Source organism: Gorilla gorilla, chromosome 11 (genome assembly GCF_029281585.2).
Source record: "Gorilla gorilla gorilla isolate KB3781 chromosome 11, NHGRI_mGorGor1-v2.1_pri, whole genome shotgun sequence".
Classification (NCBI taxonomy): domain Eukaryota; kingdom Metazoa; phylum Chordata; class Mammalia; order Primates; family Hominidae; genus Gorilla; species Gorilla gorilla.
The window spans coordinates 112,498,444-112,520,767 of record NC_073235.2 but is presented as its reverse complement, the minus strand read 5'-3'; the positions used below and the strand labels follow the sequence as shown (position 1 = coordinate 112,520,767).

The following is a 22,324-nucleotide window of genomic DNA, read 5'->3' as shown; positions in this document are numbered from 1 at the left end:
AATGAGAAAACATGAGTAAAATACAATTATAATTTAGTTGAAGAAGGAAGTAAGGAAAATAACATTTAGTGTCCATCTGCAGTAGGCCCTGTGCTTAACACTTGAAGAATCAAAAAAGTTTCATGGAGGAGATGGCATTTAAGTTGGATCTTAAAGAATGTTTGGGTTGGGCTATGTTAGATTAGAGGCCTAGTGCCAGCAAAAAATATAGCAGTAAGAAATTCTGAAGTGTGTATGGAGAACAATGATCAATAATTTAGGCTCACGTATTTTTGAAACTTTCAACATATATGGTTTTAACCTAAAGCTAAGGGAGTTTTTATAGTAAGAAAGAATTTACATAAATAAAAATAGATTTTCTTTAAATGCAGTGTCATTTATGTTTGAAATATATATACAATGTATATACATATACATGTATGCACACACAAACGTATTTACTTTTTTTCTTTTTATGTCATTATTTAGTAGTTTATTTGTACCCCACATTGGTCTGTTCTCCACCTTCATTCCCCTCAGAATCTGTATTATTTGCATAACATGAAATGCAAGACAGTCTAGTTTAAAAAGCCCTGACTCTGATGTTCCATATTTCTAAGGTTAAAGTCTAGCTAAATACATTATAGATATAAAGTGTGGATAATCCCAACTTTCTGAGCCCCCACAGTTGAAAAACCTGTAAAATGGGGATAAAATAACTCTTGCAATGGTTTTTAAGAATCAAAAGGCACTTGTCAATGAAATGTACTTACTTTATACCCTCACACATACATTTAGAAAAAATACTAAAAGATCATACCCCATAGGATGAACTTGCACACTTATGAGGTACATCAGATATATATTTTTTAAAGAATATTTTGTGTTATTAAAAATTTCTTCAAGAAACATGTATTGCTTTCATAATAAAAAAGTTGTAATTAAAAAAATCCCTTTGTGAGCACTAAGGTATAACAAATTGCTACACGACTCAACTGGATTTTTGTTGTTATTGCTCATGTTCTCTCATTGTTTGATGTACATATTATCGCTTACGCCCTCCAGCCCAAACCTGGTTTGCAAATTCCTTAGAAAGATTTTCTGCTTCTAGTTTTTTTTTCCTTAACAGAATATCTAGCCTAATATTGTGCCAACAGAGGACACATAATAAACGCCTGTTGAAATGAATAGGTGTTATATAAAAATCTCTTTGCAAAACCACTTAGGAAAAGCAGCTGCAGGGGCAGCCACAACATTCAGTCAGGCATCTTGGCTGTGACGCCTGTTCAGGGGCAGGTGGAAAATTTAGGCCTTCCTTGGCAGGAGGAGCACAGCAGCCCTGGTCACTGTCTTCATCTCCTGCCAGCTCAGCTGCTCAGGGTAGTTTTCAGAAAAGGGCAGCTGAATACTTGAAACATGTAATAGTTGCTTGAAGCAATTTCCTTTAGTCTGATTTGACCTAGATGACTCTTTTACTTGGCTGTGAACAGTGGGCCCATTTATGCATATTTTTTAGTACATAGTTGTATTAGTTTCCTGTTGCTGCTGTAACAAGTGACCACAACCTTCATAGCTTAAAATGACACAAATTTATTATTTTACAATTCTGGAGGTCAGAAGTCTAAAACGGATTGGCAGGGCTGTGGTTGCTTCTGAAGGCTCTAGGAGATAATCCATTTCCTTGTCTTATCTAGCTTCTAGAGGCTGCCAGTATTCCTTGGCTCATGGCCCCGCATCATACTGACCTCTGCTTTTCTCACGACATTTCCTTCTCTGGCTCTGACCCTCCTGACTCCTTTTTCCACTTATAAGGACCCTTATGATGACATCAAGCACAGCTGGATGCCCACTGTAAAATTTTCAATCACATCTGCAAAACCTCTTCTGCCATGTGAAGATATTCACAATTTCCAGAGATTAGGATGTGAATGTCTTTGTGGGAGAGGCATTATTCTGCCTAACACAATAACTTATTCGTCATCGTCACCATCCCTATGCAGTCATATTTATTTACAGAATAAGACAAAACCTGAGGAAAGATTCCATGTTTACTCATGGACAAGAAAGACAAAACGTTTGTCTTTCTTGTACATCTCTTCTGCTTATGTTTAGACGCACACAGACCTGATTGTTACAATTGCATTTGCTTGAAAATTCTTATTTCCAGAGAAGAAATTGTTAGGACATCATGTTTCTAGTATTAGAATATCATTCAATGGTCATTTACTTACTTCTTTCTGTTTCTTGCCCCGGAGAGCCACACTGCTGATGTTGCTGCTTTCCCTCAGGGAGTCCACACTGTCTCCATAGAGTAGCTTGATGGCTCTGACCAGTCGGGCACAGGAGCGGCTGTGGTGCAGGTAGCAGTGGGGATGGCAGTAGTCAACGTGAGTGCAGATGAAACTCTGCTGATTGCACAGCAAGATCATCACCTGGAATACAAACATTCCTGAGACTCAGCCAGGCAACCAGGGTACAGATAAACTGAACATATCTATGGGGTGGAAGATGGGAAGTCAGAATGTCAGCTTCCCTGGATGTGTCTTGAAATTGCAATGGTCCAATAATTCCCAAAGGAGGACAAAGGGTTCTTTATCCACATGGCCTTTGGTTCTCCCTCCATTCATACTTGATAGAAGGATCTCTTTGAAACATTAAAAGGTTAACAGGTCTTCAAAAACTTAAAACAATTATTGTGGAGTGTATGGTTTCCAAATATTCTCAAATGGAGATTCTGAACTTAAAAGTAAATTTTTTTCCAGCTCTTATATTGGGGAAGGAACCAGATGAAAGGGCATAGACTGGTGAGAAATTCTGTCCCAGAGGATCTGGCTGACCTTTGACAGCTGTGGGACACCTTTAATGCCAGCCCACCCATGTGGGACTTGAAAACATTTCCACTTCTTCTCCTCTGGCCAATCATCTTCAACTAGAACTTGAACCTTACTGTACAGTCTCATTTCCACTCTCTGCAAAGTGATATTTTTCCTCTGGCTTTTAGAACATCCTAGCTCTTCTCTTGTAGCTAAATCCAAATCAAATCCTCACATCTCCTATAATTCTCCCATTAAAATTACAGAAGGGAATTCATTTGATTTAAAGGATATGGTTATTTTAAGATAAGGAATAAAGGCCCTTGCATTTGGAACTTTTTAAGGAGCTTTTCTTAAAAGGCAATAGCATACACAGAGCCACAAGGTCAGTCAACAGTGTGTAGAGTATCTTCTGAATGCTTCCATCCTTCATGAAACTATAATAGTTCCCACCTTGACAACTAACCAGTGAGGGACTGTGTGCCATACTGAACACAAAGAGAGCACAAAGCAAGATGATGTGGGCAAGGCCAATATGTTGATTGCAGCCGTGTGAGAGATCCTAAAGCAGAGGACCTAGCTAAGCTGTGCCAGAATTCCTGACCCATAAAAACTATAAGATAATAAATGTGTATTGTTTTAAGCCACTAAGTTTGTGGTAATTTGTATGCAGCACTAGAAAATTAATACATTCCCCCTCTAACCGTGTGTATATATAGTATATACAAATATTACATATATACTATATATATAATGTATATATAAATATATATAATGTATATATAAATATATATAATGTATATATATAAATATATATAATGTGTATATATATAAAATATATATATATTATATATACACACAATTTCCTGCAGGGAGTCCACACTGTCCACACACACACACACACACACACATATAATATAATATATATATTGTATATACACACACACACACACACATGTCAGCTCTCCATATCCATGGTTTCTGTATCCGTGGATTCAACCAACTGCAGATCAAAAATATTCCAAAATATTCCCCCCAAAATTTTGTTTTTACTAAAATGCACAGACATTTTTGGGAATCATTATCAATACAGTATAATAACTACTTATATGGAATTCACATTGTATTAGGTATTATAAGTAATCTGGAAATGATTTGGAGTATGTGGGAGGATGTGCATAGTTTATATGCAAATACTATACCATTTTATATCAGGGGCTTGCTCATCTGTGTATCCTGGTATTCATGGGAGGCCCTGGAACCAATCCCCATGGATACCAAGGGATGACTGCACACACACACACACACACACACACACACACACACACACACGTGTATACAGGCATACCTTGGAGATATTGAGAGTTCAGTTCCAGACCACCACAATAAAGCAAATGTTGCATTTAAGTGAGTCACACAATTTTTCTATTTCCCAGTGCATATAAAAATCATGTTTACACTATACCATAGTCTATTAGGTGTGCAATAACATCATGTCTAAAAAACCAATGTACATACCTTAATTAAAAATGCTTTATTGCTAAAATATGCTAACAATCACCTGAGCCTTTGGCAGGTTATAATTTTTATTTTGCTGGTGGAGGGTCTTGATATTGAGGGCTGCTGACTGATGAGAGAGAGAAGTGGTTGCTGAAGGTTGGGGTGGCTGTGGCAATTTCTTAAATTAGACAATGAAGAAGTTGGCCCATTAATTGACTGTTCTTTTCATGAAAGGTTTTTCTCTAGCATGTGATACTGTTTGATAGCATTTTACCCACAGTAGAACTTCTTTCAAAATTGCGATCAACCCTCTACAACCCTGCTGCTGCCTTATCAACTTAGTTTATGTAATATTCTAAATTATCTGTTGTCATTGCAATAACGTTCATAACATCCTTACCAGGAGTAGATTCCATCTCAAGAAATTACTTTCTTTGCTCATCCATAGAGGTACTTCCTCACCCACTCAAGTTTTATCATGAGACTGCAGCAATTTAGTCACATCTTCAGGCTCCATTTCTAATTCTAGTTCTCTTGCTAGTTCCACCTTATCTGCAGTTACTTCCTCCACTGAAGTCTTGAATTCCTCAAAGTCATCCATTAGGGTTGGCATCAACTACTTCCAAACTCCTGTTAATGTTGATATTTGATCTCCTCTTGTGAATCACAAATGTTCTTAATGACATCTAGAATGGTGAGTCATTTCCAGAAGCTTTCAATTTACTTTGCCAAGATCCATCACAGGAATCCCTATAACTGTCTGTGGTGGCAGCTATACCCCTGCAAAATGTACTTTTTTTTTTTTGAGACAGAGTCTTGCTGTGTTGCCCAGGCTGGAGTGCAGTGGCGCGATCTCTGCTCACTGCAAGCTTCGCCTCCCGGGTTCATGCCATTCTCCTGCCTCGGCCTCTCGAGTATCTGGGACTACAGGTGCCCGTCACCACGCCCGGCTAATTTTGTTTTGTATTTTTAGTAGAGACGGGGTTTCACCATGTTAGCCAGGATGGTCTTGATCTCCTGACCTCGTGATCCGCCTGTCTCGGCCTCCCAAAATGCTGGGATTACAGGTGTGAACCACCACACCTGGCCACAAAATGAACTTCTTAAATCATAAGACTTGAAAGTCAAAATACTCCTTGATCTGTGGGCTCCAGAATGGATGCTGCATTAGCAGGCATGAAAGCAACATTAATCTTCTTGCACACTTCCATCAGAGCTCTTGAGTGACCAGCCACATTGTCAATAAGCAGCAATCTTTTGAAAGAAATTTTTTTTTGTTTTTTTTTTCCTGAACAGTAGATCTCAACAGTGGACTTAACATACTCAGGAAACCATGCTGTGAAACAGATGGGCTGTCATCCGGGCTTTATTTTTCCATTTATAGAGCTCAGGAAGAGTAAATTTAGCATAATTCTTAACGGCTCTAGAATTTCAGAATGGCAAATGAGCACTGACTGAAACTTCAAGCTGCCAGATGCATTAACCCCTAACAAGAGAATCAGCCTATTCTTTTAAGTTTTGAAGCCAGGTATTGACTTCTCTCTAGCTACAAAAGTCCCAGATGGCATTTTCTTCTAACAAAAGGCTCTTCTACATTAAAAATCATTTTATAGTATAGCCACCTACATCAATGATCCTGGCTAGATCTTCTGGATAACTTGCTGCAACTTCTACATCAGTACTTGCTGCTTTACCTTGCATTTTTATGTTATGGAGATGGCTTCTTTCTTTCAACCTCATGAAGCAACCTCTGCTAACTTCAGACTTTTCTTATACAGCTTCTTCACCTTTCTCAGCCCTCACAGAACTGAAAAGAGTTAAAACCTAGTCTCTGAATTGGGCTTTGGGTTTAAGAGAATATTGTGGCTGGTTTGATCTTCTGTCCAGACCACTAAAACTTTCTCCATATCGGCAATTACACTGTTTCACTTTCTTATTGTTCGTGTGTTCACTGGAGTAGCACTTTTGATTTCCTTCAAGAACTTTTCCTTTGAAATCACAACTTGGCTTTTTGGTACAAGAGGCCTAACTTTCAGTGCATCTTGGCTTTCAACATATCTTCTTCACTAAGCTTAATCATTTATGGCATTTGATTTAAAGTGAGAGACATACAACTCTTCCTTCACTTGAACACTTACAGGCCATTGTAGGGTTATTAATCAGCCTAATTTCAATATTGCTGTGTCTCAGGGAATAGGGAGGCCCTAGAAGAGGGAGAGAGACAAGAAGCAGCTGGTCCATGGAGCAATGAGAACACGCACATTTATTAATTAAGTTCAACATCAATATGGGTGTGGTTCATGGTGTCCCAAAACAACGACAATAATATCATCAAGGATGACTGACCACAGATCACCATAAAAAACGACAATCATGAAAAAGCCTGAAATATTGTGAGAACTACCAAAATGTGCCACAGAGACACAAAGTAAGCACATGCTATTAGAAAAACAGCACCAACAGACTTGCTCAATGCAGGGTTGCCACAAACCTATAGTCTGTAAAAAATGCGATATCTCCAAAGCACAGTAGAGTGAAGTACAATAAAATGAGGTATGCCTGTATACACACAGACATGATACATAAATATACATATTTGAATGCATAAGACAGTGAGGCAGTCAGGATGAAGGGTATGATGTGGAGAGAAAGGATATTCGCTGAGGTGAGGACAATGTGAGGACACATCACATTTCTCCTTGAGACATTTGCTACATCTTAGGTATAACTGGCCAAGAAGCTAGGCAGAGCCTTAGGCAATCTCATGGGGGCTAGGAGGTAAAAATTAGAATTTGGAATTACCAAAGAAGGGAGAAACTGAATAGTCTAGACCCTGTAGAGAAATGAGGTCCAAATAAATCCGACTGACACTGGGTGACAGTTTTCCCTTCTAGGCATTGGCTGATTGAGTAGCTAAGAAGAGAAGCAAAGACCAGCTGACAAACAGTAGAGACTTTGGCAATTTCATTGTGATGGGGAAACACAAATTGTAGTTCCTGACTCATCAAGAATGAGAGGCCCTGTGACATACCCCAGACTCTCACTGGGAGTCTTGGACATCTTCATATTAAAAGGTGTGTGTAGAGGGTGTGGAAGGACAGGCTAGAAATAGTCCAAGTCCAGCTAGTATGTCCCTGACTGGATTGAGGTGATCTGCTTCTTTGTTGTCTGCCAGAGGACAGGGTGAATCCTCTCTGGAAAGAGAAAACATCAGCTAGAGCCCCGGTGCTTTTTTTTAAATCAATAAACTTTATGTTTTAGAGCAGTTTTGGCTTCACATTACAATTAAGCAGAAAGTACAGAGAGTTCCCACATATACACTGTCTGCATACATGACAACCTCTCCTACTATCAACACCTTGCCTCAGAGTGGTACACTTATTACAATCAATGAACTTATATTGACACACCATTATCACCCAAAGTCAACAGTTTACATTAGGGTTCACGCTTTGCTTTGTACATTCTATGAATTTTAACAAATGTATAATGACATGTATCTACCACTGCACCTCTATAATTTTTTTTATACACCATGTTTAGTCAATATAATTATAAGGCATTTTAGGAGCAGGACCAAGAAGAGTAAAGAAAATAGATTCATATATTGAAGTTATCAGCTGTGGACTTGATCATGATATCTGCACTCCCATGTTTGTTGTGGCACTGTTCACAATAACTAATATTTGGAAGCAACCTAAATGTCCATCAACAGACGAATGAACAAAGAAAATGTGGTATATATACACAATAGAGTACTACTCAGCCATAAAAAAGAATGAGATCCTGTCATTTGCAACAACATGGATAGAACTGGAGATCATTATGTTAAGTGAAATAAGCCAGCCACAGAAAGACAAACATCACATGTTCTCACTTATTTGTGGGATGATCTAAAAATCAAAACAATTGAACTCATGGACATAGAGAGTTAGAAAGATGGTTACCAGAGGCTGGCAAGGGTAGTAGGGGGTTGAGGGAGAGGTGGGGAAAGTTAATGAATACAAAAAAATTGAATGAGTAAGACTTACTATTTGATAGCACAATAGGGTGACTATAGTCAATAATAACTGTACATTTAAAAATAACTAAAAGAATGTAATTGGATTGTCTGTAACACAAATGATAAATGCTTGAGGAGATGGATACCCCATTCTTCTTGGTGTGATTATTTCATACTACATGCCTGTATCAAAACACCTCATGTACCCCACAAATATACACACTATGTACCCCCAAAAATTAAAAATAATTTTTTTAAAAAAAATCTGTGATCAATTATGAATACATCAAAATGGAAATTTTAAAATATTTTAACTGAATGATATGAACATATATCAAACCTTGCATGATGCAGCTAAAACTGCTTCTAGATAATATTTATAGCTTTAAATTCATGTTAGCAAAGTGGTTGCAAATCAATGATCTGAGTATCCGTGTCAAGAAGTTAAGAAAAAAACAAAAACAAATTAAACTCAAAAAAAGTAGAAGAAAGTAATGAAGATAATAGAAAATATTAGTAAAACAAAAATTCAACATTCTAAAAATGACAAAATGAAAATCTGGTTCTGGTTCTTTTAAAAGACAAAATTGACAAACTCTTAGAAAGACACTATTTAAAAAAGAAGAGAAGACAATCCACCAATATCAAAAACAATAAATGTAAATCACTGTAGATCCTACAGAATTTAAAATGATCTTAACAGAATATTATAAACAATCTTTTTGCTGATAAATTTGAATATTGATATTAAATGCAAAAATCTTAGCAAAAAATATCAGTTTACCTGAATTGCTCCCAGAAGAAATATAAAATCTAAATGGTCTTAGCTGTATTACATAAATTGAATCTGTAATTTAAAACTCTCCCATAAAGAAATTTTTAGGTTTAAAAGGCGTGGCCAGTGATTTCTTCCAAATATTTAAAGAAGAAATAGCACTGTTCTTACACAACGCTTCCAGAGGTGTTTATTTATGGAACACTACACAGAAAACTAAAAGGCATTATTGAAAGACATTTAAAGAAGCTCTAAATAAATGGAGGAACAGACATTAGTGGAGTGACCATTTTAAACATTGGAAGATTCAATATCATAAAGATATGATTCATTTAAATTCATCTATGCATTACACTCAAGGCTGCTTTGGAAGTTTTTTTTTTAATTAATTAAAATAGGGTGATTCTAAATGGATGTGAGTCTAGCAAAGAGTAGACCAGGCCATTGTGAAGGAGAAGAACAACAAAACTGGAGGACCTACATTTATATGAGGAAAAGGAACCAGACACAACAGAGTAGTAGTATACGATGCCAATTACACGCATTTCAAAAACAGACAAAATGAATCTATGGTGTTAGAAGGTAGAACGGTGGTTACCGTCAGGGAAGAGTAGCGTCTGGTAGAGGACCTGCGTAGGATTTCTTAGGTGTTGATAATGTTTTCTCAACCTGGCAGTGGTTACACAGGTGTATTTACTTCATAAAAATGTATTGAGCTGTATACATAGGTTTCGTATGCTTTTCAGTGGGTAGGTTAGAGTTCACTAAAAAGTTTACCTTAAAAAAACAGCTGCCTCAGAGATTCTCAAATCAGTCAGTTCTGGTGACTGCTTCCATAGTGAAGGTGAGCCACCATATATCCGAGGACCATTATGCACCAGTTAGTGCTCATCTGACTTTTCCAGGAAGTCAGATTAAAATCAGGGTGAATGGTGACCCCCATGATGGTCCTGGGGATACCCTGCCACTTGTACAACTGAGGTTACATTCCCTTACCTTTCTCCTTACTTCTTTCTTCATGCTCAGCTCAAGTCTTGGACTCCTCCCCGTGCCCAGAGTTTCCTTGGGATCACCTCCTGCCTGTGCCCTCTGGCTCACCCTTGGACATACGACATTCACCATCTTAGAGTGTCCTTGCCCCAGTTTAAAATTTGATCTAATACACACCCAAGAGCAACACCATGACCTTGCTCTCAAAATTCGCAGTAACCTGTTTAAAACTGATGGTGATACCTACGCTGTGTCACTCAGGTTATCTTGACCACCAACCTGGCCTCATGATTTTTCCTGACTTATGGTGACCCGCAAGCCAGCCATAACCAAAAAAACTTGGTCTTAGTTACGCTTAAGATGAGTACAATCCAGCAGAATACCAATCCTAGAGAGTGTTGAGATATTCAGGTAAAACATAAGCCCCTGCTTTCTCTTGGAGGCTATATTCGATTGATGATTTAGTATAATCTCTTGTCCTCCCTCCTTGGATCTTCCCCAGTGCCAAAAGAAATTGATCTCAGGGCTGTTTCTGAGATTCCTACTTACATGAAGCCACGACATGTTTCTGTGGTAATTCTCCTCCGCGCCGGCATTACTCATTCCCTCTGGCTCAATGCTGGGCTCGCTTGCACTCCAAGGACTCCCTTCTTCAAAAGAAAAATACCAAGAAAGGTTTCAGTGTTCGGTCTCCCTGGAGAGCATGTTGGTATGGTATAGTTGTCCATGCTTCTGAATCCTAGGGCAGACTACCATGGCCCAGTGGGTTACAGGGCATAGCATTGACTTTGTTGGAGGAATATTAACAGGAGCTGTTCCCTTCACCACCAGCTGAACTGGCAATTTCAAAGACATTTATGATCTCTGTTATGGTGGCTTCCATTTTGAGAGATGGGAGCAGAGAAAAAAAAAACAGAGTCAAGTCCTTGAATTGCTGAGATGAGCCAGTTATTGACTGAGTGCGCCCAAATCCATTCCAGACTGACCAGACCTTGCAGGTGTATTTAAGGAGGGACAGCAACTAACCTGCCTCACAGTGACTGCTGCCTGCCTCCACTGTTCTGTGACTGCAGCTAGTGCTATTGCTCTAGCCACCAGGCTTTACTATCAGAGCTATTTCAAAGATGGGCAGGTACCTCTGAAAAACTAAGGAAATTTCAAAGCAATTATGTCCAACTGTGGACAGCCCTTGTGTTCAAACTCCTCTCTGTGTGAAAGTATAAAGGAAATATCTCTCAAGAATTCCCTACTTGGTAGACTACACAACAAAGCTTTCCCCTCAAATCTAAAAACTTTTATAGATCTTTTTAATGACAAAACAATGTCTTCAACCTGGCTATTTTGACTCAATTGGTCAGGATAAATCGATCAATTTAAATAATTAATTGCAATAATTTTTCCCCAAATTAACTGATGATAATGCTCTAGCTTCAGACTTGTAAAAAAAAGAAGTTATATATACTTTAAAAAAAAGTCTCCTTAAGAAATAAGCTGAATCTTAAGTAATGCATAAATCAGCTATTTTCAAAGGCGAGGGTGGGTGGATACAGAAGCATTTTCTATTTTAAACCTTCTTTGATTAAATATACTCAGCTTTTATTTCAGCAGACTTGATCGATAATTTATCCACACTTCTTGCTGACTTTTGAAACTACTTACCTAGTAAGGAGAGCTTTCTATTTTGCCTTGCATACAGAGACTGAATGGCAAAGTGAATCTGCTTCAACTTTTACCTAATATTTAATGTTAGGCAGCTGGTGAGTTCTACTTTCATGCCTACTTAATCTTTTGCTTGTCTATTAAAATACTAATTAGGGCCCATATTTTGGACTGCCATATTTTGGTATTTGGAATCTCTTTAGAGCCTACAATGACAATCTATAAATCTCATGCTTTGACTGTACACTGATTTCATTCTCAGGTGTTTAACACATTGTATGGTCATCTTCTGATTTATCTTTATCTTGCATTGTAGGCAAGAATTATTCTCACTGTGTAGTCAGAGGAAACAAATCCCTGAGAAGCTAAATGACTTGTTGAAGATCACTCATTGTCAGGTCTAGACAATCTTTACTCTCTGAGATTTGGGTTGTTCATACTGTTAAATAGAGACTTTAAAATATAGAGAATCTTTAGGTAGTCCTCCCCAAGGGAATTACATTTGACATTGAATGTTCTGATCAAAAGAATGAATACACAAGCATCTGAATTTCAAAGACTGTCCTTGTCATTAAAGTGTTTTCTTTCCCTAATGAATACTCCACATCCTTGCTGCTCAAACTGTCGTCCTTGAAATCAGCAGCATCGGCTTCACCAGAAAGCTTGTTAAACATGTAGAATCTCAGATCCCCACCCCAGATCTGCTGAATCAGAATCTGCATTTTAACAAGCCTCTCCAGTGACCCATATGCACATCAAGGCTTGAGCTGCCTTGCTCTACCAAGGGTAGTATGGTTTTCAGGCTGAACAGGTTGTCTACCCTATGGCTCTATCCTCCATCTATTTATGTGTAAGAAAATGGACTTCAGCTCTTTTGGGACTTGGGCCCTGTCTTCCTACCCCCCACGTCCCTGCACACCCCACTCCTCTATGTTACCTAGGTCAGTGACAGTGTCCCTGCTCTGGGACAGCTGCAGCTCCTCAGCCTCAGACTCTGAGTCCTGCCGTGATAACTTGCTGCTCTTTAAGCTGCCGACCCGGCGAATGCTGGACAAGGAACCCCCCTTCTTCACCTGGAAACTGCGGGTTCCTTTAATCTGGAGCAGGCGAGAACCTCCTATCCTGATCTTCCTGCTGGGAACTGTATTAAAAGAATAAAATAGGGCTTTTTCCCCCCTAGTGTTCCCCAGCCAGTGTTATATCCATCTTTCCCCAACTCGTCCCTGATCAGCCTCCTCTGTTGGCCTGGATGAGCACTCTGGACAAGGAGCTTCTCCCAAGCCCCCAGTCCTGCAGGAACCACCAGGAAGGGCTGGTGCAGCTTCTTTCTTGGACACAAAGCTCATCGGAACTGGGAACAACCTGCTCTCTTTCTGGCCCAGGTTTCACTAGCATGAGTATGCCTTTGGGGCAGCATCAACTAGGACTATTAGTACACTTGTATCGCGGGATTCCTTGATTCAAGAGAACCACAAACCATTTGTTTTTGCTTTCCTTTCGAAATGGGACTTACAGACTTCTGTAAGCTGTCACGTAAACCCCTTCATTTTGGAATACCTCATTCAGAAATAAGAACCAAAGGTGCTTCTCTCTCCAATAGTCAGCAGTGGCTTCCACTCTGCTCCTCAGAAAAGGCACTAAACAATCTGTTTTCACTGGGGTGCTTTGGGTGAGCATGAGTGTGAAATGGCTCCATTTTCAATGCGCTTAATGACTTCATACTATCCTCCTCTCAGTCAAAAGGCTGGGTGAGATGTGATTCCAAATGGTGCAACCCCCCCGAGCCAAACTTAAAACAGTCTATGCATACCAAGAAGAATATGCATTATTCATCTTTAGTGTTCTGGAAGAAATAGTAATCAGTGAGGAAAATAAACGGGTAAAAGAAATGCATTTAAACTTGAACCTATCTTTCTTTAAATCAACAGCATCCTTATTTTCCATAGTCATATACACATCTCCTTCCTTTTCAAGATTTGGTGTTTTCACACATTGATTTTATAAGGGTGGGATAAAGTAAGTTTTCAGGGTTTAAAGTCCATTACCAGGAAGGGGCCAATTTTATAAGCTTACCTTCTTAAGACATGAACAAGATTTCTTACTAATTGTTTAAGGCACAGTTATTAATATTTTAAAATTCCCAATCAGAAAGTTTGCATGTTAGTTTCAGGTTTCTCATTCATAAGAGAGTTAATGTGACTGTGATAGAACTTGTATAACTAAAACGTTAGCTAAATGTATACTTTTAATGCCATTTAAAGGAGGTCAGAAGAATTCCTGCTGAATAATGTGAAAGTTCTGATTTACTGTTGTGATGGAGAAAGATTAAAACTATCACCATGCAGCTGGCAAAGGCCCCATGGAGCTCCCTGAACACATCTGAGTAGAATTTCACATCTGGATGGAATTTCTTGCAGCACAGTTAGACAAATCCCACAAAGGCTATGAACCATAAAGCTGCATTTTAATTATAGCACAAAACTCACACACTATACTTTTCAATATTATTTTTATGTTTAATTAAGACTTTATCACCCATCTGAAATATGTTTGAAACAGAAAATAATTAAAATTTTGTAATGACTACGAGTGCAATTTCATGTCTAAGTAGATTCGGAAGCACAGAAAATATTAAACAGATAATTCTTAGATTTTTACAGAGGCACACACTAATATTATTTGCCCAATTTTATGACACTTTTTGGCCTACAGATGCAGCAAAATAAACTCAAATTAATGTAATCAGAAAGAAATTTAATTTTGAGAGCTTGTTCCACCAAAAAGTATAGTTGGAGATATCCTATAGCACTGAAAAATTACAGTTCAGAATTATGGCACTGGTTATTTACAAGGAGCACAGCAGTTAGAATTTATATTTGGTATTGTACATGAAAAACATCAGTTGAGATTGTGCAGCATTGAATTTTAGCCTTTATCTCCATGACAACAAGAACTAGTACAAAAGTGAAACAAATCCATCTAAATTGGATAAAACATCTTTGGCCTTTTCTTTCACCTCACATTGTATCAATTAGCAAGTCCTGCTGGCTGTACATTTCAAAATATCATAGGATTTTGACAGCTCCATCCCCTTTTCCCTGGACTAATGTAACTACATAACTGCTTCACCTTTCCTTCTACTCCCATAGATTAAGTCATCTTTTAAATGCATAAATCATAAATACACACCTTATATCACATTTCTGGTAAAACCTACCAACAACTCTAATGCACTTAAAACAAAATTAAATTTCTAACCACATCTACCAGACCCTGTTTGCCCTTTGCATACATTTCCGACCCATCTTCTACTATTCTAAATGATTATTTCACTTGAAGTTTTCCTGGTAGAATCTGAATTGTCCTCAGGGTGTTTATTTCAAGAACTGGCATCTTAAGGTTTTATAAAACCAAATGGTATAAAATTTTAAAAACTGTAATTAGCAGTGTCTCTATTGTCTTCATTTTCATATTGGCTTTAGTAGCTGACAGCTTGTCAAATGGATTAAGGAATATTTAGGAATCTTTGGGAAGATTTTCGTCAACTGATTAAGGACATTTTATGGATATATTCTCATTTAACTTATAACTCCAGTTTTCCATTCTTTGTTTATTAAACAACTTTCATATGTTAACATAACCATTCTGTGTGTAGAAAAAATATTCAGCATTTGAGTGTTGAAATATTAAAGCCAATTTACATAAATAATCATCATCAAATTAAAGTTCTTAAAATTAATCAGATATTTTATTTTATAAAATGGTGTAAATTTTACTCTGCTGAAGTTTAATTGTGTAATATTAGGAATTATCTCCTATCTTAAATATAATTAGCATAATAACTTTGAATAAGGAAAGAAAAGACTGCCTTCTAAATTAAAATCTCTTTGGGATATGTTTAAAAGAGGGAAGCTTCTCGTCATATGCAGTATAATTGTCTGAAGTAAGTAATATTTGAAAAAAATATTCATTTGATACTTCTTCATACTCAAAAATTGCTCAAGACTTGACTTATCCTTCCTGCAACATGGCCTCTTTTGGCCATAAATTCAATAGAATATGATATATGATTATCTGTATTTTAAAAATGTTGTGAAAACATTTTGATCTTGAACTATTCAAACTTTTCCCAATGTATATCTATTCCCTTTTAAATATTGTGTGTTTTCTCTATACAGGGCTATTCCTTCTAAGAATCGTTCATGTGCTGTTATCCAAAATTTATTGAGTCATTGTCTATAGGATGCTAGAAAATACTTCAACACATAAAATCATTTTTGACTCTTCTAGCAAATGTGCAGATGTTCTTTTAATTGAAATTCATTGGAAAAACATGGAAAGGCAATGGAATTTTTAAAATGGCAAAATCAAATAGTAAAGTTGGCAGTTTAAAGGAGGCTCTAGAGGGCAACTTAAAACTTTGCAATCTTTAGTTCATAATTAGGATTTTCTATGTGGGTTCTAATCTAGATGTATTATGTATATTTAAAAACCCAACAACAATAGCTATTTATTGTGTACCTACAATTCACCAGGTATTAAGTTTACACTTCACTTGCATTGTCTTATTAAAAGTTTTCAACATCGCAATGCAGTAGCTGTTAACCCAGTTTTACAGAAAAGAGAACTGTGGCTTAGAAGGTAAATAACTTGGACAAGGCCACATAGTGAGTTACTATATATCACCCATTTTAAGATGCACAACTTGTTCACATTTTAACATATCTGGAAATTGGTATTTGTCATGCAAGAGATGACATCTTATGATCACTTGCACCAGGTAGCAGTTGCGACACTTTGTTATTGCTTGTCTCTGTGAAAATGTAAAGCACCAGCAAAAAGTTAAACAGAATGAGTGACGGGATCTTTTAACCCTAAGGAATCAAGTGATAGTGAGGGGTGGGTGGGTGGGTGAGGTGGGTAAGTCAGATGTGTTTAGCAACACTGCTGAAGAGGGACTAAAGGTGGGCTAACTTCATATGGGTGCAAGTTGGCTTAAGTAACTAGCACAAAAAACTTTACTTTTTTTTATAAATCCATTTAAGAAATGATGCATCACTAACATTGTGATGGCACAGAGGACATTATTACACATAGAAACATAGACATTAGATAACTGTGAGTTGAAAAGTAATTAAGACATTTAAACTCTGAGTTGAAGATACTTTACAAAAACCTTAACCAGTTAATTTTATTTATATATATACATATAGGATTGCACAAGAATGATATATAATAATAATAATAATAATAATAGTAAACTACTTCTAATTAGGTCTGAATGTCCTTTTTCAATAAGAATAAAAGACAAGCAGCTGGGCACGTTGGCTCACACCTGTTGGGAGGCCGAGGCAGGTGGATCACCTGAGGTCAGGAGTTTGAGACCAGCCTGGCTAAAGTGGTGAAATCTCATCTCTACTAACAATACAAAAATTAAGAAAATGTGGCACATATACACCATGGAATACTATGCAGCTATAAAAAAGGATGAGTTCATGTCCTTTGCAGGGACATGAATGAAGCTGGAAACCATCATTCTCAGCAAACTAACACAGGAACAGAAAACAAACAACGCATGTTCTCACTCATAAGTGGGAGTTGAGCAATGAGAAACATGAACATAGGGAGGGGAACATCACTCACCAGGGCCTGTCTGTGGGTGGCGGGCTAGGGGAGTGATTGCATTAGGAGAAACACCTAATGTAGATGACAGGTTGATGGGTGCAGCAAACCACCACAGCACGTCTATACCTATGTAACAAACATGCACGTTCTGCACATGTATCCCAGAGCTTAAAGTATAAAAAATAAAAATAAAAAGACCTAGGGACAGAGAGACAGAAACATGAATGACCAAATTAGGCCAAGGTGTGTATGTGCATACAAGTGGGTGAATTTAAGTTAATTATAATGGAAATGATATGTACAGATGGAAAATACTGAACTATTTTTAAAATACCACTGTCTAGAAAACATCCTTAGCCAGGCCAAAAGAAATTCTGTAAACGCTGTAACACTTTTATCTTTCTTAAATAACATGGTTCCATAAATAACTTTTCTGGGTCATTCTTATCTATTGAAAAAATTACAAGCAACCTGTAGGATGAGTATATTACTTGAAGACTCATAAAGTAGTCTCCCATTTAAACAATCAAATATAAAAACTTCATATCTGGTTAATATCTGGTCTATTCCATGGTTATGGAACTTGTTTAATGTGCATTTAGCAATGCAGAAAGACTGTAGCTGTTCTTTCTGTCTTCATAGTTTCACAAAAATGATTAAATAAGCCTAGTGCTTTATTAATTGATGAGATTAGCCCTACAAGTGTTTAGCAGAGGTGTAGTTTTTAAAACGAGATTCTATTTACCAAATTAGTTTCACATTAAGTAATGGTCCCCAAGAATTTCGTGTGAATAGATGCCATTGATGTTAAGATAATTGAGAAACATAATATTATTTTTTCTCATTTTATTATGTTTTACATTTTAATAAAAGCATATTAAGAAAAGAAAAAAAATACAAAAATTAGCCGGGCGTGGTGGCGGGCGCCTGTAATCCTAGCTACTAGGGAGGCTGAGGCAGGAGAATCACTGGAACCTGGGAGGCGGAAGTTGCAGTGGGCCGAGATTGCGCCACTGCACTCCAGCCTGGGAGACAGAGTGAGACTCTGTCTCACAAAAAGCAAACAAATAAAAAAGCAACAAACAAACAAAAAAAACCAATAAAAGACAAGCTAAGTGATAAGAGAGCATTATGTAAAAGTTCAATTGGGAGTATTTTTCTTTTCTTATTGGTAAATCAAATAATGGTTCATCTTATAGCTGTAATGGAATATGGAGAGTTTCTGAGCTGGAATTGGAAGCCAGGCCTCTCTGACTGCAGAGACCAACTTCTAACAAGCATGATTTTCCATCATAAAGCCTACACAGTCAGTATTGTAGGAAGTCAACAATTTGGGTACACAATTTTGTAGTTTAGACCCTAGTGCAAATATCCTATGAGAAACGAGAAACCCTGAAACATGAAGGAACCTTTGTGTTTCCATACCTTTCTTCTCCTCGACTCCTGCATCTGATTTGAGAGTGTGGCTGCTGCTGTGGAGAGAATCTTTTGAGTCTTCATTTTCGTCCAGGACCCCAGCAAAGCTGATCTTCCTCTCATATCTGTGCCGGTCCAACTCGGGATCCAAACGAAGTCTGCAGCTCTCCAAGTCCTAAAATGCCAGTGAGGAGCACATGAGTGCTGGCATCTCCCCAGCACTGCATTGGTCTCGCTGCAAGCCTCCCACCATTTTGAATTATACACAACTGCGTTTAAACAGCCAGATTCCTTTATCTGACGCTAATTTTAGATTGTGACCATGCAAAGCTATTCTTGACTTAAAAAATAAATAAAATCTTTCCTAATTCATAGTATTTTTCCCCTTTTCCTCACATGCTTTACCTTCCAAAAGCATAGGCCTTGATCCAAATCCACAACTATCTTCCTTACCTTCTAACTCTTTGTCCACAGTTTTGGCTGCATCTTTGGCCTTTATCTCTTATTTAAAAATCATGCATCAAGCATGGATGTGTTAGGTACTGAAGGATAAATAAGGAACTTTTTTTAATCTCTAAAGGAGTTCAGAATCCCAAGATAGAAACTGAGAAGGCAAACAAGTGATAAATTTTAAGACTGAGAGTAGGAGCTCGGAAATCAGACTCGGAACTGTGCTGGACAGAATAACAGCCCCCCAAAGATGCCCTAATCCCTGGGACCTGTGAATATGTTGCCTTACATGGCAACAAGGATTTTGTAGATGTGATTAAGGCTAAGGACCTTAAGACTGGGAGATTATTCTGGGCTAGCTAAACGGGCCCAATCACTAATCCTTAAAAGTGGAGAGCCTTTCCAGGCTGTAGTCAGAGGAAGCTGTGGCTATGAAAGAAAGATGAGAGAGATGCGATGTTTCTAGCTATAAAGATGGAGGGGCCAGGCTCGGTGGCTCACACCTGTAATCCCAGCACTTTGGGAGGCTGAGGCGGGCAGAACACCTGAAGTCGGCAGTTTGAGACCAGCCTGACCAACATGGAGAAAAAACCCCGTCTATACTAAAAATACAAAATTAGCCGGGCGTGGTGGCGCATGCCTGTAATCCTAGCTACTCAGGAGGCTGAGGCAGGAGAATTGCTTGAACCTGGGAGATGGAGGTTGTGGTGAGCTGAGATTGCACCATTGCACTCCAGCCTGGGCAACAAGAGGGAAACTCTCTCAAAAAATAAATAAAAAATAATAATAAAAAGACGAAGGAAAGGGCTATAAGCCAAGAAATGTGGGTGGCCTCTAGATGATGAATAAAGGGTGAGGAAACAGATTCTTCCCTAGAGCCCTAGGAATGGATGCAGCCTTGCCAATGCCTTGATTTTAGCCCAGCAATACCTGCCTTGGATTTCTGACCTCCAGAACTGTGACATGTTTGTGCTGCTATAAACAGCTAAATTTCTGGTAGTTTGTTACAGCAGAAATATAAAATGAATAAAGAGTTGATGTTTGAGTTAAGTCTTGAGGATTAAGTAAAGATAGTTTGGCAAACAAGTGGGGAAAGGCAGTTCAGCCTTAAGAAACCTCATGCATGAAGGCCAGAGCCTCAAAGCAGTATCACACATTGGGGGAATTTCTTACTCCCTTCTAAGAGGATTTAAGTATGACAGGAGTTCCATCACCATCTGAGGCTAAACACAATGATCTCATATAATAAAGTAAGCCTTGAGGAGAGTAATTACTTAATAGAAGTTTGGTCTCTGAGGCCCCAAATTGAGAATTTGACTTGTCCTGTGAATAGAGATTTGTTTATCCTAAAGATCATATTTATTCTTTTTTATTTTTAATTTTCTAATTTTTTAATTTTTTTGTAGATATGGGGTCTTGCTATGTTGTCCAGGCTAGTCTCAAACTCTGGACCTCAAGTGATCCTCCCACCTCAGCCTCCCAAAGTGTTGGGATTGCAGCCATTAGCCACTGTGCCTGGTCAAGATCATATGTAATTATTAACTTATAAAGTACTTTTGGAGTACCTAAAAATATATATAAAATTCTAATTTTATTTTTATACTGTATTTTTCTAATTATGACATAATAAACTCTTAGATTCAAATAAATATAAAAAATAAAAATATTTTGTAATTTTTTAAAAGATTTTTAAAAAGTTTGCACCAAGATTAAAATCTTATGCTTTTGATGCTCATCAATAAGATAAAATTTTAGGCTGGGCACAGTGGCTCACACCTGTAATCCCAGCAGTTTGAGAGGCCAAGGCAGGCCGATCATGAGGCCAGGAGTTCGAGACCAGCCTGGCCAATATGGTGAAACCCTGTCCCTACTAAAAATACAAAAATTAGGTGGGTGTGATGGCAGGTGCCTGTAGTCCCAGCTATGCAGGAGGTTGAGGCAGGAGAATCAGGAGAATCACTTAAAACTGGAAGGTGGAGGTTGCAGTGAGCCAAGATCACACCATTGCACTCCAGCCTGGGCAACAAGAGTGAAACTCCATCTCAAAAAAAAAAAAAAAAGTTAACATTTTAGACTCTACATTTTGTTTCTTGTCCTTTTGGCTTAAGAACAGAAGTTACACTTTGACTCAGAAAATTAAATCACACCTAGAAAAATATAGGAACTACATGGAATCTATTTTACCATCATCAAGAATATTCTATAAATGTAAGTGCTTCCCTGAAATTAATCCCTTTTAGAAAAAAAAATAACCTAATCTTCCTTCCATTGTGGTAGCCAAATCTAATGAGGAAAATTTCTTAGTTGGGATAAGAAGCAATCATATAATAATTCTGATTCACAAAAGTAGTTCTCCCTTCCAATTTCTTCTTTTATCTGCTTGCCCAAATCCTACCTAGTCTTTCAAAGCTACATTCAAATATGACCTCTTCCAAGAAGGTTCATCAGAGCTGTTCAGCCCCTTCTTTGGCTAGCCGTGGCTCTCTGCTACTTTCTCAGGGACCCTCTTACATTTTGCTTCAGAAAGTAATTTTTTGTATGTTGGTTCTCCTGTTACAATATAGTTATCTCTGTATCACCTTCATCCCCATCCCTGCAACCATCACACCACCTTGCTCATACTTTATTCTCAATAAATATTCATTAGTTTTGTTTTGGTAGCTATGAATTGTATTTTGCTTCTGATTTTTTTAACTTTAGAAATCTTTGAAATCCAGTGGTTTTTTTTTCTTTTTTTAAAAAGAATTAATTTAATTTAATTTTAAGTTTCAGGATACATGTGCAGGACGTGCAGGTTTGTTACATAGGCAAACGTGTGCCATGGTGGTCTGCTGCACCTGTCAAACTATCACTGAAGTATTGAGCCCTGCATGCATTAGCTATTTATCCCGATGCTCTCCCAACCCCCACCCCCACACCACCAGACCCCAGTGTGTGTTGTTCCCCTCCCTGTTGCCATGTGTTCTCATTGTTCAGCTCCCACTTACAAGTGAGAACATGCGGTGTTTGGTTTTCTGTTCCTTTGTTAGTTTGCTGAGGATAATAGCTTCCAGATCCATCCATGTCCCTGCAAAGGAGATAATCTCATTCCTTTTTATGGCTGCATAGTATTCC

At 37.9% G+C, this 22,324-nt stretch overlaps 1 protein-coding gene across 14 annotated transcripts in view; it reads right to left on the bottom strand.

Annotated features, from left to right (window-relative positions):
* The window catches only part of UNC80 (unc-80 homolog, NALCN channel complex subunit), a 234,133-nt gene that overhangs the window by 98,302 nt on the left and 113,507 nt on the right, over positions 1–22,324 (bottom strand). For 11 of the 14 annotated variants that reach the window (XM_055380463.1, XM_055380468.1, XM_055380470.1 and 8 more), the window contains exons 26-29: positions 18,770–18,935; positions 12,657–12,860; positions 10,610–10,710; positions 2,211–2,411 (exon numbers count right to left, since the gene is read on the bottom strand). In XM_055380463.1, the coding sequence (XP_055236438.1) occupies positions 2,211–2,411; positions 10,610–10,710; positions 12,657–12,860; positions 18,770–18,935 (672 nt within the window). The remainder of the gene's footprint in view (positions 1–2,210; positions 2,412–10,609; positions 10,711–12,656; positions 12,861–18,769; positions 18,936–22,324) is intronic. The other 3 variants (XM_031008742.2, XM_031008743.2, XM_031008744.2) reach the window with 1 other exon arrangement.